The sequence below is a fragment of the Pongo abelii genome, chromosome 13, assembly GCF_028885655.2.
Source record: "Pongo abelii isolate AG06213 chromosome 13, NHGRI_mPonAbe1-v2.0_pri, whole genome shotgun sequence".
Classification (NCBI taxonomy): domain Eukaryota; kingdom Metazoa; phylum Chordata; class Mammalia; order Primates; family Hominidae; genus Pongo; species Pongo abelii.
In genome coordinates, this window is record NC_071998.2 from 37452481 (window position 1) to 37470990 (window position 18510).

Genomic DNA, 18510 nt, shown 5'->3' on the forward strand with positions numbered 1-18510 from the left:
AGGCACAATGGCTCACACCTGTAATCCCAGCACTTTGGGAGGCTGAGGCACGCAGATCACCTGAAGTCAGGAGTTCAAGACTAGCCTGGCCAACAGGTGAAACCCTGTCTCTACTAAAAATACAAAAATTAGCCAGATGTGGTGGTGTGCACCTGTAAGCCCAGCTACTCAGGAGGCTGGGATAGGAGAATCACTTGAACCTGGGAGGCGGAGGTTGCAATAAGCCGAGGTGGTGCCACTGCACTCCAGCCTGGCTGACTGAGTGAGACTCTGTCAAAAAAAAAAAAAAAAAAAAAGAATATAGGAGAAAGGAGTCAAGGATGACTCTAAGGTTTTTAATCTGAGCAACTTTTTTTTTTCTTTTTTTGTGAGACAGAGTCTCACTCTGTCACCCAGGCTGGAGTGCAGTGGTGCGATCTCGGCTCACTGTAACCTCCGCCTCCCAGGTTCAAGCAATTCTCCTGCCTCAGCCTCCTGAGTAGCTGGGATTACAGGCGCCCACCACCACGCTCAGCTAATTTTTGTATTTTTAGTAGAGATAGGTTTCACCATGTTGGCCAGGCTAGTCTCGAACTCCTGACCTCAAGTGATCCACCCACCTCAGCCTCCCAAAGTGCTAGGATTACAGGCGTGAGCCACCATGCCCAGCCTGAGCAACTTTATTTCTTATCTCAATTCCTTTGGCCATTTTACACATGGAACAATATAATTTCTATGTTACTTCTTACCATGGCATTTTTTTACTAAAAAGAAAAGATAGAGCTGCCATCACCTGAGATGGGGAACAAAGTTTTGTGAGGAAGACAAGGAATTCCATTTTGGACAGTTAAGTTTTAGATGCCTCACAGGTATCCCAACGGGAAATGTCTTGTAGAAAGTCGAATGCAGGAATCTAAACTTAGAGGAAGAGATCGTATTGGAGATATAAATAATGTTGCATATTATTAAAGAACATAAGAGGGTCTACTACAAGAAGTCTATTTAACTTTGCTTAACCCAGAATTTATCAAATCTATCTGGCCATGCAACAATGGAAATACCTGCTAAACATCTATACTATCAGTCTGTCCTGGGATACACATTGGGAAACATTGTTTTACTGACTCCTCCTGTTCCTCTGTCCACTCTGCTCCTCGAGTGCTATCTTCCTTCCTGGAGGCACTCCCCAGCCACTCTGCCTTGTGCTGTTGTCCCTCCATACAAACTCTCCCACAGCTATCAGTCGTCATCTCGCACAGATCTCCAAATGCTTCCATACTTTCTCTTAGGAGGCTCTAAAACACCAGAAATTAGGGACATCAAAAACAAAACACATATTTCCTTTCAAAAAACTGTCACTCAGTTCATTTTCCCCCAGTTCTCCTCTCACAATTTCCTTCACCACCACTCTCTAAATCCAGTCAGCCACAAAATCGGCTTCCTTCTTTCCAGCACCTCAGAGGTTACTCTTCCTCTTCATTCTACACTCATCTTCTTAGTTCCTCCAGTAACTCCTTAGTCTTGGGGCTCTCCATGCTGAGTTCGTACACTGCTGTCAGATTAGCTGTACTGAAATGCTGTTCCCATCACATCATTTCCCTGTGAAATTTTCATAGTGGGTTTTCAATTGTTTGTTGGATTAAATGCAAATTCTGATGCCTAGCTTTTATGCCTTCCTATCAACAGTCTTACCCATTCAACTTCATTTTCACTGCTATAATTCTAATTTAGCTAAAACAGTTTCCAAAATGGTCCCACATGTTCAAAATCTGCTCAATCCTACAGGATTTCATTTCTTCTCTCCCACATAAAATGTCTCCTATATGCTTCCACTGCTTAAATATTAAACTCATTTCATAGCACATCTCTGTTAAGCCTCTTCCAACTAGCTACATCTAACAGTAATCATATTGCTTTATATTCAGTGTTACTGCATTTTGGTCTGACCCACATGTAACTATTTATATCAGGACTAGAAATCTTTTTTCTGTAAAGGGCCAGAGAGCAACTACTCAAGTCTGCCATTGTAGCATGAAAGCAATAGGCAATACATAAATAAACGACTTGGCTGTGTTCTGATAAAACTTTATTTACAAAAAGAAGTGGGTGGGCCATAGTTTGCTAACTCCCAGTACATAAAACTATTTTTAAATTAATTTACAAAATTTCTTGACATAATTCCTACAATTAACATTCAAATTTGGTCCTGTGCTCCCAGGCAGCTAGGGTAAATAAACAAAATAAATGATACCTCTTTTATAATCTAAAAGATAAGAAAATATTCTTTATCAAAGAAAACAAACATTTTTGTGACCTTAAACTCTGAAGGAAATTTCTCACACTGGGCTTTATAAGTGGAATACAGAGTGATATAATATGCAATATTCTCAATAACAAAAGCAAAAGGAAATGTTATATTACTTTTTTTTTTTTTTTTGAGACAGAGTTACACTCTTGTTGCCCAGGATGGAGTGAAATGGCGTGACATCAGCTCACTGCAGCCTCCGCCTCTGGGTTCAAGAAATTCTCCTGCCTCAGCCTCCAGAGTAGCTGGGATTACAGGTGCCCGCCACCACGCCTGGCTAATTTTTTGTATTTTTAGTAGAGACAGGGTTTCACCATGTTGGCCAGGCTGGTCTCAAAATCCTGACCTCAGGTGATCTGCCCATCTCGGCCTCCCAAAGTGCTGGGATTACAGGTGTGAGCCACCATGCCCGGTAATATTACTTCTTTCTTAAGCAAACCCTGGATAAAGCCACAGGCATAATGTAACATGTTATTCAGCAAAAAAAAAAAAAAAAACTCTCAGCTACTGGGATCCAAGTACAGAGTTTTCTGATGATCTAATCTAACTCAACCGAAGGCTGACTTTACAGTATCCAGAGAAGCAGGTAAGATTATTGATATGTCACAGAACATAATTACTCAAATATCAATGGTGATAGAACTATACAGAAAAAGATGTGGGGCTATGCACTCCGATCCAGGCCCAGAATGCTGGAATTCCAATATGGCTTTGGGGACCAGGTGAGCAGCTGGGTAGGCTAATAGCTTATTACAGAAGTGAAGAAGCTGAGCCATCCAAAAAGATGACCTTGTTTTCAGGAGGTGGGCCACTGTGGAAAAAGAGTGTTGTTTTTATCTAAATTACCTAAGTATAGATGACAAATACCAAAGATTACAAAAGACAGCCCTAATTTCAGTGTGACACCTCAGAGAATGAATATGTTTTTTAAATCTATAGTAACTTTACCTTTCCTAACAAATGGCCATTAAGCATTCTCAAAACCACTACCCAAGCTGCAATATGACTTTACATCATTCTTGATTTGCTATCACTGGGCTACAAATTGCAAGTGTCTTTCATTTGCCGAAGACTTATATTTCAAGGTTAATCACAACCATTGGCCTTTCTAGGTATAAAAACATCATATCCTCTTAGGAAATTTCAAAAAACAGTACACATGGTCACTTTAGCATTGGCAAGTGTAGTATGTGTCCTACTTTTTTTTTTTTTTTTTTTTTAAGAGACAGAGACAGGGTTTCACTTTGTCACCCAGTCTGGAGAGCAGTCTACTTTATTTTTAAACTCAATTTCCTTTGGGTATTTTATACATTAAGGAAAAACAATTTATATATTACTTCTTGTCATGCCATTTTACTAAAAGGAAACCAGTAACAATATAATCCATAAACCACACGCTACAAAAATGCGTGTTTGATTTTAAAAGATTTGTCTCCAACCTTTCAATATGCCTTTTTTGTCTGTCTAAATCTAAATCAGAAAGAGAATTTTTAATTAAGTCTTTAAGTTCCCAGTGAATCAAAACTGTTGTTTAATGTAAGCAATTATCACATTATCTGCCAAGGTAGCTCAGCCCCGTAAGAATACTTCCAAGAAAATTAATCTATCAATTGCACTAATAAAAGAGCAGTAGATAAAACACTTTGGGTTTTCAACTTTCTTTCTCAATAGTTTCTCTAGGATATTGTACAACTACGTATCACACAAAAGTACTTAATGTCAAACCTCAAATTAAGGACACAATCTTAAAAGCAAGAGGAAATCTAACAATTACGAAAACCCAGCAGAGACAGTAACTGATTATACAAGGTAGTTGGAGGAGGAGGGTCCAATGGTCACGAAGACAGACATTTGACTTTGAGCACTCTTGACTACCAAATTTCTATATAGAAGGGCTCAAGGGCAATCATCTGGCTGAAACTCAGAGCTATACAGAATATATATATATTTTTTTCCTTAAGAGACAGAGTCTCACTCTGTCACTCAAGCTGGAGTACAGTGACACAATCATAGGTCACTGCAGCCTCAAACTCCAGGGCTCAAGTGATCCTCCCATCCTCAGCCTTCCAAGTAGCTCGGACTACAGGCATGCATCATGGTGCCTGGCTAAAGTTTTTTCAAAATTTTTTGTAGCAACGGGGACTCCCTCTGTTCCTCGGGCTGGTCTCAAACTCCTGGGCTCAAGTGATCCTCCCACCCTCAGCCCCCCAAAGCACTGGGATTACTACAGGCATGAGCCACCACATCCAGCCCAGAGTACATTCTTAAAGCTAGTTTACATGAGCAGTATCATCAGCACACTGATAAAATGGCTGATAAAAAATAAGTACTTCATTCACATTAATGGGCTCTATGTTTTAGAGACACAAAATCCAGGACTTTTCTTTTCCTAACATTTTATTAACTATTCCAATTATCAGTTATGGAATTTACCTAGTTTCTTCCTCCCACAAATTAAGCTATGGAACCATCAGCCTAAAACCATACTTTTAAACAAATATTTTGACAATTTTTATCTTTTTTATTACTTGTTGTGGATGGCTTATAGAAAAGCTGATGGGCACTATCAATAAATTTTGAGCTGATTTTATAAATTTATCCAGACTATGGCTCAAGGGTGGATTCTAGAGTCACCAACTGATTGATCCTGTCCCTCAAAAAAGAGGGGAAAAATTCTGCCTATACTTTTCAAATGCCCACTTTGTTATACTGTCTAATATGGATCTCTTTCTCATTCTTCTGCTGCTTAGCTTCTCATCTACTGCTTCCCAGTCCCTAAGTATTTCCATGTATCCTCTCTAAGATCAGGCAGCTCGATTCTGTTTCATCACCTTGTATTAAACCCTGACACCTGCTCACACTTAGCCTCAGCTCTTGCTTCAAAAGCTTAAAAAATCCAACTGCCACCAACACTCCCAAATTAACAGGACAAGATAATTGGAACCCTTTTAACCACAGCTGACCCTTGAGAAAAGGTTCACTTATACGTGGCTTTTCTTCCACCTCTGGCACCCCTGAGACAGTAAGACCAACCTCCCCTTTTCTTCCTCCTCCTCACCCTACTCAACGTGAAGGTGTAGATGAAGACCTTTATGACGATCCACTTCCACTTAATGAAAAGTTCTCTTCTTTATGATTTTCTTAATATTTTCTTTTCTCTGGCTTTCTTTGTTGTAAGAACACAGTATATAATATATAAAATGTGTACGAATCAACTGTTTATAATATCCATAAGACTACTGGTAGTTAAGTGCTTGGGGAGTAAAAAGTTACATACAGGTTTCTGACTGCATGAGGGATTGGCACCCCAAGACCCCAAATTGTTCAAGGGTCAACTGTATATGATTCATAAAAATTCATAAAAATTGAAAGTTTTCAACATTAAAGAGCAGGTGCAAGAAAACAGTAATTTTTAGTTATTATATTCTCAGAGAGACCATTAAGACACATTAAAATTAAACCCAGAGTAGAAAATAGTTTTATCTTAGCCAGTAATTTCAAAATCAAGCTGAAGTAGATCGCAACTCAGTGGTGTGACAGAGCCACTTGGTCAATATTATAAGCAGAGAAAGCAGCAACCATATGATGTGGAAGAGACTGCTATTTATCCACCAACATCTGTTCTCTTCTTTTGTATTAACAAAACTGTAACCTGAACAGCTTCATTACATTTCCCAGCCTCAAATACGGTACAGTATGAAAACGTGATCAAGTTCTCTCCAGTGGTGTTTGAGCAAAAGTGACGTGCCATTTCCAGGCTGGAGTCTGCTTCCTCCACTCTCTCTTCGGAACCACAGTGAATTCTGGGCAACAGCCTAGATGCAACCATGCACATGAAGACAATGGCCCTGGGACTCTGTCGAAAAAACAAAATGGGAAGAACGTGGATCCCTAAATGATAGCTTGCTGCACGGCTGCATACCTGGAACTCCAACTATTACAGGAAAAACTTCTACACTGTTTGAACGATTGCATTTTGGGGTCTCCTTGTTGCAATATCTAGTACTTCCTTAACTAATATAATGGACCTAACATCATCTCCCTCCCTACATATTTTCACTAGAGAAATGAAGAAACAATGTCAGAGAGGTTAAAGCAACTTGCCAAAAAGGAAAGTCATCATGACAGAGTTCAAGTGAGAACAGAGGTTTCTTGACTTCCAACCACGTGTTCTTTCCACTGGACCATTGGTAACATGAGGCATGACCTGCACATTCCACATCACTGCATCATATCCCAGGAATTTTAAGATCAATAATTCAAGTACTGAGAAAATTTACATGACTATGAGTTCAGATGATCTCACTGGTTGCCATTTACTAAAAGTACAATGAATTCTATCAAATTCCTGCCTTTACAATTTAGTTCCTTCTCAATATCACATGCTACTTACAGATTTTGAAATGGGAGCCTAAAATAAGATCAAAGGCAGGAAATTCCAAGTCAGAACGGATTGCTGTCCAGGAAAACAGGGCATTAAAATAAAAAATAAAACCACAAACTTGGCCAGGCACGGTGGCTCATACCTGTAATCCCAAGACTTTGGGAGGTCAAGGCAAGAGGACCACTTGAGCCCAAGAGTTTGAGACCAGCCTGGGCAACATAAGGAGACTCCATCTCTACAAAAAATTTAAAAATTAGCTGGGTATAGTGGCTCATGCCCATAGAAACAGCTACTTGGGAGGCTGAGGTGGGAGGATCACTTGAGCCCAGTAGATCAAGGCTCCAGAGAGCCAGGATTGTGCCACTGTACTCCAGCCTGGGTGACAGAACCAGCCCTGTTTAAAAAAAAAAAAAAAAAAAACATAAAACTGAATAATGCCTAACTAGTTACAAATTTTCTCTAATTATTGTGTTTTAACGTGTGGTATATGGATGTGTATATGCTAAATACATGAGTATATCAATGAAAAATAGTTATTTTTTTAAATCTAACAGCTTATGAATCTCTAGAATTTTTTCAACATCCAATCTAAATCTTCAAAGTTAGCTTTTTTATTTTTTCCAATATTATAATTTTTAAGTATTTTTCCTTCACCAAAACAACTACATATATTGCTCAGTACAAAACATTTTCTAAATAAAGACTTCATGTTCATACAAAATATTTACAGTATATTTACAATAAAACTGATACCTAATTATTTTAAATGTGTTACTGGCCAATAAATGATAGCAAAATCTCCATATTCACAATCTTACTTCAAATACCATTCAGTTAACTAAATTAGCAAAACATCATAGAATGGATGCTTTAGATATTTTGCTTGTATTTTCTCCCCTCACAAATGACTCAAATTTTGTATACTCACTCTCTAAAATAACTTACCTAATTCTTAGCAAATATTAATATGGTACAAAGTATACATAGTGTAAGGATGTAATATTTGGGATTTTTTATAAAATACTCAAGTATTGAAAGAAAAATAAAAGAAGATTGATAGATGAAACAGGAATGTCTAAATGTTAATAGGTACACTGGAATTCATAATACTAGTCTCTATTTTTATGTTTGAAATTCTCCATAATAAAAGGTCTTTTAAAACCCATGTATGTGGCTCTTACTAGGGGAAAGGCAATATTCTAAGCATTTTACATGTATTAACTCATTTAACCCCCACAATAACCCAGAGATAGTTACTCATTTTACAGATTAAGAAACTGAGGCACAGAAAATTTAGATAACTTTCCAAAGGTCACAAAGTAAGTGACAGAGCTGGAATTCCAACCTAAGTAGTCTCGCTCCAGAGTACATATGCACAAAGAAAAGCCCGGAATGTACAAATTGTGGATAATTTTTATTTTTGCTCATTCCCAGTTTCTAATCGTTCTATGAGAATATGTGTTTTGTAATTTTAATAAAGTTACCAAAATAGGAAAATCTTGACTCACATTCTAATACATTTTGTAGAAATAGAGGATATAACTTTCTGACACCCAAATCACTGAAAGCATAGAAATCCATCATTAAAGGGTATCATAAAGTGAGCAGCAATTTAATAGAAAAATTGTTGATAAAATAATGAAAGATTACTTTGTTACTTACATTTACCAATGCTTTATGAAAAGAGTAATATTGAAAAGTGGCCAGTGTAATTTAGCCAGATAGATTAAGTTTAAACCACTTAAAAGCTTTCTTCCTTCATTTTCAAGGAGAAAAATAATTATTATAATTTCCCCAAGTAGACTGCTAGGAAATCTTCCTCCAAAATAAAAGCTCTTACTCTGGAAAAGAATTATATAGACTGATTACAAGTTTATTGGCAACATTTTTGATTGTTGCAAAGTGACCAATCAAGCTCATTTGGTATTTTTCATAAAAACTAAATTTCTAAATTCATGTAGAATGGAACAGATATGGTTTAGTTATTTTAATATGCATACTTAGTGCTAATGAAAGCTGAGGACTAAATGAACAAAAAAATTTTACAAGAAGATAGTAAATTTCTCTATTTTCAACAAAGTCAATGTACATACACCAAAATGGACATGGAGAGTATCTCTATATTTGAATCCTTAATGGTTACAAGGACAAAAACAAAGTTATCGCAGTACTGTTAGAAGAACCACAGTGAAAATGTTCAAATGAATAAGATCAATAGTGCACTGTGAAGCAATGACATATATTCTTTTGCAAACTCTAAGATTGTCCACAGAGAAGAATAACACCTTAATCTGATTAAGCCCACAGTCTTACCTACCTCTGTCATCATGATAACAGAGCAACCCGATACAGACAGCAAAGCTCTGAGGGGCTTTGGGGGATAAAGGGAGGAGGGAACCATAGACCTGGATGCAAATCCTGGTTCCAGCACTAGGCAAATCACTTACCATCTTGGAACCTGTTTCCTTATTGGTTAAACAAGGTCTTGTGCATAACAATATAAAGTATGCCTTAAAGCCAACAGAGTCTTGCACATAGCAGGCACTGTAGAAATGTGTGCTTCCTCCCTCCCTCAATACCATGCGGGACAGTCAAGGAAGGTGAATGATGGAAAAGAATTTGAATTTAAGTGATGAGGAATCTCTCATCAAGTGAGCAGTAATGAAGTAGAAAAATTGTTTTAATGATAAAAGATAAATTACTTATATACAAAGATGGGATCTTGTATGCAAGCCACTAGAGAGAAATAAGACACCAGCCCCAAGGTTAGAATATACATAAGATTCCCATTTAAAATACAGTTTATGCAGCACTATTCACAATAGCAAAGACATGGAATAAAATACAGTTGACTTTTAACTCATATGCTGAAAACTTTTCAATAGCTCCCCACTGCAACTCCATGGGAAGGCCAAAAGGTCCTGGTCTTGCAACTCTCCTTCAGTCAGGGCACTTCAGCCACATTGGCCTTCAGTTTCTTCCTTGAACCACCCCGACAACCACACCCTCAGCTCCTTCCACATCTGGGTCTAGAACTCTCAGGTCCCTCAGCCTCAAGTGCTCTTGACTTGTTCAAATGTTCAAATAAGCTGTTTCTTCTCTCCCTTCACATGTTCCCTCGAACCTTCCCTATCCCCCTACCACCCCCATACATAGCCTCAAATAGTTCCCTACTTGCCACCGCAGTGACCCACTATTGTACCACTCATAGTTTTTATCACAATCTCAAATGATTGTCATTTACTTATTTCTGCTTCCCTACTCTACCCCCACCTCCCCAAATGCAAACTCTTTAATGCAGGGACCTTTTTTTTTTTTGAGACGGAGTCTTGCTCAGTCGCCCAGGCTGGAGTGCAGTGGCACGATCTCAGCTTTTACCACTATCTCCCCAGCATATAACAAGTACCTATTCAATAAAGATTCACTGAATAAATGCAAAGCATAACATAGGATTTGGAATACCATGTTGGATTAAACAGCTGCTATGTGCTAAGCACTCCACAAGACACTTTAACTAATTCCACTAGATCCTCACAACAACTTTGAGGTAAATATTAACTCCATTTCCCACACGAGGAAATAGGAGCTCAGGGAAGAAGTCACTTGCCTGAGGTTATACAGTGGTATTAACAGCCAGGATTTATTGAGAATTTTACCATGTGCCAGGCAGGTACTGTCAAAGCTTTTTATACGTATTCTCTCACTCGATATTCAAAACAACCCCATGACATAAGCACTACCACTAACTTTATCTTCATATGAAAAACCAAGTGAGGAAAGGAGAGGTCAAAATTAATTGCCTAATTATGTAAGAAGCAAAAGCATGAATATAAACAGTCTGCCTCCAAATCTCACATGCTTAACCACGCTTTAATAAAGTATAGATATAGTTGACTTAAAGTTTTTGTAAAATTAAGAACATCAAGCAGCCAGTGGCCCATGCCTGTAATCCCAGCACATTGGGAGGCTGAGGCGGGAGGATCACTAGAGGCCAGGGGTTCGAAATCAACCTAGGCAACATAGTGATACCTCATCTCTACAAACAATTTGAAAAATTAGCTGGGTACGGTGGTACATGCCTGTAGTCCTGGCTACCCAGGAGGCTGCAATGGGAGGATCATTTGAGCAATGGAGATTGAGGCTACAGTGAGCTATTATCATGCCAACGCACTCCAGCCTGGGCAACAGAACAATGCCCTATAGCTAATAATAATAATAATAATAAAGTTAAAAAACTAAAGCTAAATTAAGATAATCCATTAAAGCATTTCGCTCAGAGCCATGAACACAGCAAACAATTTTTAAATGTTAGTTATTATTCTTAGTCTGAATCTAATACCTTGTTTTTTCCATTATATTTTGCTGCATCTCAGGAAATCAAATAAATCTTTAAATGAATTACCTGGGTTTGCATATACTTGTTAAATCAAATTCCCAAAGCAGCTTATCAGCATATGCAAACAGCTTTGTATCTTTGTATATACTGCAATCCTAAAAAGGTAATCAAGTCTAATGCGCAAACGTTACATATTAAAGGGTTACTCCTTGCCCAGAGCACAAAACATAGAAATTGTTTATCTAAACCTAACTTTCATCCTTGTGGCACCGTCACCAGCAATACATCTCCCACATCTGTATATGTTCTTTGGTTATATGCCTTTATTTCATCATTGACTGTTCAGTTTAAGTTCAATGAGTAGCTAACAAAGGATAACAATTGGCCACTTCCATCACGACAATTATCAATCTGTAGTAAATCTATGCTTCTTGTCACTGATATCAACACTTTCACATCTACATTTTCTGTTTTTTTAAATAAGTAAATAATCACTAAAATTAATTAAAGCAATTATATACCCAAATGATTGCTTAAACACTACACACATACAGATGGCAATGCCACTGCAAATGAATACTTAGCTGGCAGGAAACCCCACCATGTGACAGGTGAAAACACAGCTCAATGAGACAGGGAAATTTGTGTGTGCATGAGTTCACTTGTAAAAACAGGGTTTGAAATAATATTGGAATGCTCAGGAAGAAATGTCCAGAAGCAGGAAGATCAAAAGGAAGCCACTGCACGTTCTTTCTCAGTTCCTGCAGCTGCCTCAGAAAACAGGGCTTGAACTAAAATTTGGCATCACATTCCAGGTAGAGGGAATATGAGGATATGGTTTAAGAGGACAAAATGGAGAGCTAAGATCAGTCTCTAATGTCCCTTCCAGCTCTGAGAGGGTTATAATCACTCCTCAAGACATTCTTGTCTCATTCTCAAGGGCCTAGTTTCCATCTATATAGCAGCTGCACCTGCTCAGATGCCAGTAAAGAAGAGTCAGAAGTGGGAAGGGTCCCCATTGACCAAGCCTGCTGCATTATTATCCTGGACATTTGGATTTCTTAAGAGAAGCAGCTTCTTGTTCACCCACTTCAGGGCCTGGCATGGAATAAGCAGTTAATAAATGTTTGCTGAATTACTGTGTTTAGCACAGTACCTAACAGACTCAGGAATGTTAGAATCAGGATTCCAAGGCTTATTTTGTTTTCAGATCAACTTTCCAAAACAGAAACTAAGAAATAGAGAGGAATCTATATCTTTTTCATTAATTAAGACTCATGAAACAAAGACCAAAATAAATAAGAGCCAGAAGTAGAAAAATAAGTGTTTAAACAACTTTATGTCCAAATTAGTATAGTAACTTGAATTTAGTGACCAACACATTTAGGAATTGATGATAATTCTTTTTAGACACATCCTAAACTCCCAGTATTTTTTTTTTAACTAGGCAAATCATTTTTGTGTAGATAGTGCAAAGGTGAACTTCAGCCAAATTCAAATCCAAAATCAGCACAATCTACATCAGTAAAATTTCATTATACTCTCATGAATTTTGGTACATTTTCTTTAAAAAAAAAATCAAAGAACACATGTAAAAGCTAACAAGACTGTTTCTTCACTGTTTCCAGCTGAATCTAATAGAGATGGAAAATGGGTCTTTGTTACTTTAATACAACATAAGTTTTACATGAATGCTTCCATTGACAGCTATTATTTATCATAGCTATGTGCTTAATCTGCTATGTATTACAATCCTTTAAAAACCCACAGTATCACCTCTGTGTATTTCCCATTGGGGTAAAAGGAATTTTAAATAATTTCTTAAAAAAAAAAAAAGGAACATTTACTAATCTTCTATTATACAGCTAGCATTACTCATGGCTGTTTTTATTTATAGGGTGCAATCATCCTAAGCAGGAGTTCATTAGTAAATCATTTCATATTAGCATGGAAATATCAAGCAGCATATTCAAGAATCAGAAGAGGATCTTGGCAGAGAACAGTATGTAGGATGTCTTTCAGATAAAGTTAGTTTAAGAATTTTATTTAAACAAAGATGGAGGAGGAGGAGAACGAAGAAGGGGTTAAGATGTAATATGTAGCTCTTCATATTTTTTTTTTTTTTTTTTGAGATGGAGTCTTGCTCTGTCGCCCAGGCTGGAGTGCAGTGGCACGATCTCGGCTCACTGCAAGCTCCGCCTCCCGGGTTCATGCCATTCTCCTGCCTCAGCCTCCTGAGTAGCTGGGAATACAGGCGCCCGCCACCATGCCCGGTATATTTGTATTTTTAGTAGAGACGGGGTTTCACTGTGTTAGCCAGTATGGTCTCGATCTCCTGACCTCGTGATCCACCCACTTGGGCCTCCCAAAGTGCTGGGATTACAGGCATGAGCCACTGCGCCCGGCCGCTCTTCATAATTTTTTTAATTTCACAAATGTTAAAACTAGTATATATGATTTGCATACATACAGGCCTAATGGAACTTTTCAACACTCTGTTTTAAGTAAATGACCGACTAGATGAACAGCAACAGCCACTCCAAAGACCAGCAACTTACAATAAAGCCAATGTTCAAAAGAGTTTCATTTCACCCTCAAAGACTACTTCTGCCTTTCAGCCCAAATTCAAACACTATCGAAGAAATTGCTCCCAATCTGGCTTACTTCCAAACTGATAGAAAGGTTATCAAAGATCAGATCAGCTCAGGAACAAGCCACACAAATAAGGCAGAACCAGCATGATTCCAAGAACCACAAAAGTCTCCCCAAGTCCCACCTACCATACCTAATTTCATAGGGAACTTTAGCGCCATGAAGCTGAAAGTCTGAGGTAAGCCAAAAACTAAACCACTCTGTGGAACTGGGCAGTCTGGGTACGACTTCCTGAGCATTTGATCTTACTATCTGACACTTCTTGGCTATATCCCAAAGTGTGGCATACATCCTTCAAGTTCTATTCAGCGCCCATTTTAAAAGTGAGTTAAGAATTAAAAAGGTTTAAAATCGAGCACATTTTGTGCAAAAGTATTCATGGATAAATCTAAAAGATAAACTAAGGACTATGCAGATAAAATATTGATCAGTAATTGAAAATAACATTTGTAAAGAGTTTTAATAATGTAAAGAAAAGTTTACAATAAAAAACACTTGAGAAATTTTTGCACACAACCACGAACACAACAAAGTTTAAAATATAAGCCGGGTGCAGTGGCTCACACCTGTAATCCCAACACTTTGGGAGGCTGATTTCAAGTCCAGCCTGGGCAACATAGTGAGACCTCATCTATACAAAAAATAAAAAATTAGCCAGGCACAGTGGCGTGTCCCTGTGGTCTCAGCTACTCAGGAGGCTGAGGTGGGAGGACTGTTTGAGCCCAGGAGGTCGAGACTGCAGTGAGCCGATGATTGCAACACTACACTCCAGCCTGGGTCACAGAGCAAGACTCTATCTCAAAAATAAAAATAAATATACGTGTGTGTGTGTGTGTATACACATATAGTATATATAATGTGTGTATACATGTGTGCATGTGTGTAATATAGAGAGAAACATAGAATTAAAAAAACAAATAGGCAAAAATGTTGATAGGGTTATTTCTGAACAGGATGATGGATGATTATGTAACCTACTGTATTCCCCCTTTGCTACTTTTAATTTTGTTCTTACAATGGGGCATACATTACTTATTTTAAATTACAAAGAAATTAATTCTCTTCAAATAAAAAAATAAAATGTTTAATTGCAATTTTTAAAAAAATGATCTTATTTATTCACTTGAAACCACGGTCTTTTATCATTCTCTAAAGAGGTGGTTTCACCACAGTACACGCCAAGACAAAAAAAAGTCTCACTTGATCCAATTATACCACTTATTAAGAACTATTTAATGAGAAAGTCACACCTTTGAGTTATTAGAAGCTATAATGGTCCTGCAGAGTTCCAAACAAGTAAACTAACAGAATTACCTTTGATTCTAAATTGTTTGCCAGGAGATTAATCCATCTGCACCTGAAAAAAACATCAAGTGTTCCTCCAGTGTGTTCAACATCCTCCAGTCTCATTTTAATCAAGTATGTTAGCTTCAGTGTAGAGGGCATTTTTAATTGCTTGAACTACAGTATAAGTAGTTTTTTATTTTAATTTTCCAAATTCATACACAACATAATACCAAGAAAATCAAAATTTTAGTCATCAATAGGTAAATTTTAGAGAGGTCTTTAAACGTTTTGGCATCTGTTGAAGAATAAAAAAAGCTCTTTCCGATAGTGACATTTGAACAGACACCTGAAGGAAGTAATGCACAGTCCAAACAGAAGGAATAACCTTGAGATGGAAGCATGTTTGGCAAGTTTAGGAAAGACCAAGGACACCAGTGTTGGCTGGTGCAAGTCAGCAAGTTGGGCAGTTAGAGATTACAGAATGAAGCAGAAACCCAGATCATGTAAGCCTCTACAGGGTGCTGGGAGTCTTTGGATGTTTCTCAGTGAGACGGGAAGTCCTACAGGGTTTGGGAAAGAGGAATGGCATATTTGACTGACATTTTTAAAACATCATTATGGCTTCTAGGAAGAATAGAGACCATAAGAGGGCAAGGATAGAAAAAAGAAAAAGAGATGGACCAGATAGGTTACGTCAATAATCCAGGAGATAAATCATATTGCTTTGGACAAGGATAACAGCAGTAGAGATGGTGAGAAGAGGTCAGACTTAGGACATGTTTTTTTTTTTTCCAGATTTATTGAGGTATAATTGATGTCTTAGTCTGCTTTTTGCTGCTAAACAGAATATCTGAGATTGGGAATATTTTATAAAGAACAGAAACTTATTGGCTCACAGTTCTGGAAGCCGGGAAGTCTAGTATCAAGGTGTCAACATCTGTGGAGGGCCTTTGTGCCACATCATCACATGGTGGAAGTGCAAAGAGACAGAGGACAGGAGAGGACGGACTTTTACATTGGCACCAATCTCACCCTTGAGGGTAGCACCCTCATGACAATCACCTCTTAACAATCCCACCTCTTAATACTGTTACAATGGCAATTTATTATTATTATTATTATTATTATTATTATTATGAGATAGAGTCTTGCTGTCACCCAGGCTGGAGTGCAGTGGCATGATCTCAATTCACTACAACCTACATCTCTTGGGTACAAGCAATCTTCTCACCTCAGCCTCCCAAGTAGCTGGAAGTACAGGCTTGCACCACCACACCCAGCTAATTTTTGTATTTTCTTAGTAGAGATGGGGTTTTGCCATGTTGCCCAGGCTGGTCTCAAACTCCTGGGCTCAAGCCATCCACCTGTCTCGGCCTCCCAAAGTGCTGGGATTACAGGCATAAGCCACAGCACCTGGCCAATGGCAATTAAATTTAAACATGAATTTTGAAAGGGACAAGCATTCAAACCATAGCAATTGACAAATAAAAACTGTATATATTTAGGGTACAAAACCAGATGTTTTGATATATGTATACAGTGTGAAATGATTTCCATAATCAAACATATCTATCACCTCTTGTTACCATTGTGTGTGTGTGTGTGTGTGTGTGTGTGTGTGCGCGTGTGTATGGTGAGAATACTTGAAATCTACTCTCAGTAAATTTCAACTATACAATACATTATCATTAAGTATAGTCACCATGTTATATATACATTAGGTCTCCATTTGGTCAAAGGATACATGCCTACAGTTATAAGTATTTCAGAAATATTTGGTAAGATCTGCTAATGGATTAGACATGAAATGTGAGACGAGTGAAGGATGACTCCAAAGTTTGGGGTTCAGATAACTGAAAGAACGAAGCAGTCATACACTAAGATGCAGAAGTCAAAATCATTTATCCATTTCTAAAATAACACAGCAATGCATGAGTCTCCTAAATTCTTGGAAGCTCAATTTACTTTTGTCCATATCAGCTAAGAAAAGCTATATGATAAAAGGATGCCACATGCAGATTGTATAAGCTTCATCTGCTTCTCAATTTTATTTGGGGCCAATCTTGACTATACACAACAAATGTTAAAATGTGTGTGCTTAGCTGCAGATTGGATTTATATTAAATTCATACCTAACACCAATGCTGCAGTCAACACCTGGCCAGGTCCTATCCAATTTCCAATCCCTGTAAGGCCTCAGTGGCCCTCTAATCCATACCTATCCCACATAGCTTTTAAAATATTATAAATTGAAACCAGTAAGATACAGAGAAGGAGAGGAGACAGGTAAGTTAGTAGGTAGATGAGTAGATAATCCTTACTTTCCTACCTTGCCTTCCTTTGTTGTCCATTCCATTTCATATCTCTTTACAGGCCTTATGTCAAATGTTCAACATGTACTGAAGGCACTGTGTACATATATAAATGCAGGATGAGGGGGCAGGGAAAAAATTGATTGTATTGTAAAAAGAAATGTGAGGAAAGAAAAAATGAAAGCATACTTACGTGCTTTAGAAAAATCTTTACCAATATGAAGTTACTTTGTTAATATATAATTTGATTTGTGAATGAATCATCAACTGTTGCTAAAACTATTAAGTTAAAGGAAGATAGGGAACTTTATATTAGAGGGGTCAGGATGATCCCACTTGAATCCATTGATTCATCTTAGCATCACTAAAAGTAAGAATACCACACATTGTATCCTCATGAGTGATGGAATAGGACATACACAGGCTTCTGTAAAAACACTCTTACCTAAAAAAAAATTTGCCACTAATATACACAACTCTCTACATTTAATTACCAATTTACAAGAAATACATGAGATACAGGAACAAGGTACCTCTTCCAGGACAATACCACTTGCAGAGAAATAGATCAAGTCCAGAATTTGGGACACTTTACAGGACAAAGGACTCGGTTTCTCCAACAAATCAATGACATGGGAAAAAAGAAGGAGTGGAGGGATTGTACAGAATAAGTGACTAAACAGACATAGTAATCAAATTATATTATATTTGGGAAACTTACATGATTCTGATTTCAAAAAACCAATTCTACTAAGACAACCTTGGCACAACTGAGAAATTCTGAAATATGGACTGTATTGGATAATATTTAGGAATTCTTATTAATTTTGTTAGTGTTGATAATGAATGGCCTAGTAATAGTGCTTTAAGAAGTCCTTATTAATTAAAGACAATTACTAGGGAAGAAAAAATGTTAGAGAGAAAAACAAGATTGACAAAATGTTGATGTTGTCGAAATTAAGTTCATTCCCTATATTCCCTATTAATGTGTGTGTTTTAGTAAGACATTTTTAAAAATAAAAGAAAATAGAAAAAAAAGTAACGAGATTGTAAGATTGCAATGTGAACTGTTAAAAAACATTATTACCATTTTCAACTGCTAATCTGTGTGGATGAAAATTTCCTTGATTGTCTGCAACAAAACCAAAATACAAAATCACAATACAAAAATAAATTGGAGGCTGAGACATACAGAGATTATCATTTTTATTCACAATCATTCATTTCAATATTACGCTCCTTATAATAGCTTCAT

The 18510-nt window shown here is 37.4% G+C and overlaps 1 protein-coding gene across 16 annotated transcripts in view; it reads right to left on the minus strand.

Moving 5' to 3' along the window:
• Positions 1-18510, minus strand: part of FOCAD (focadhesin) — a 319540-nt gene that overhangs the window by 290860 nt on the left and 10170 nt on the right. For 2 of the 16 annotated variants that reach the window (XM_063714184.1, XM_024252330.3), the window contains exons 2-3: positions 18343-18387; positions 17273-17351 (exon numbers count right to left, since the gene is read on the minus strand). The exons of 6 other annotated variants lie outside the window; for them this stretch is intronic. In XM_063714184.1, the coding sequence (XP_063570254.1) occupies positions 17273-17294 (22 nt within the window). In that variant the 5' untranslated portion in view covers positions 17295-17351; positions 18343-18387. Of the gene's footprint in view, positions 1-1040; positions 1060-1104; positions 2051-6032; positions 6141-14970; positions 14993-17272; positions 17433-18342; positions 18388-18510 lie in introns of those variants that run through there. 8 more of the 16 variants (XM_063714186.1, XM_024252331.3, XM_024252332.3 and 5 more) reach the window with 7 other exon arrangements.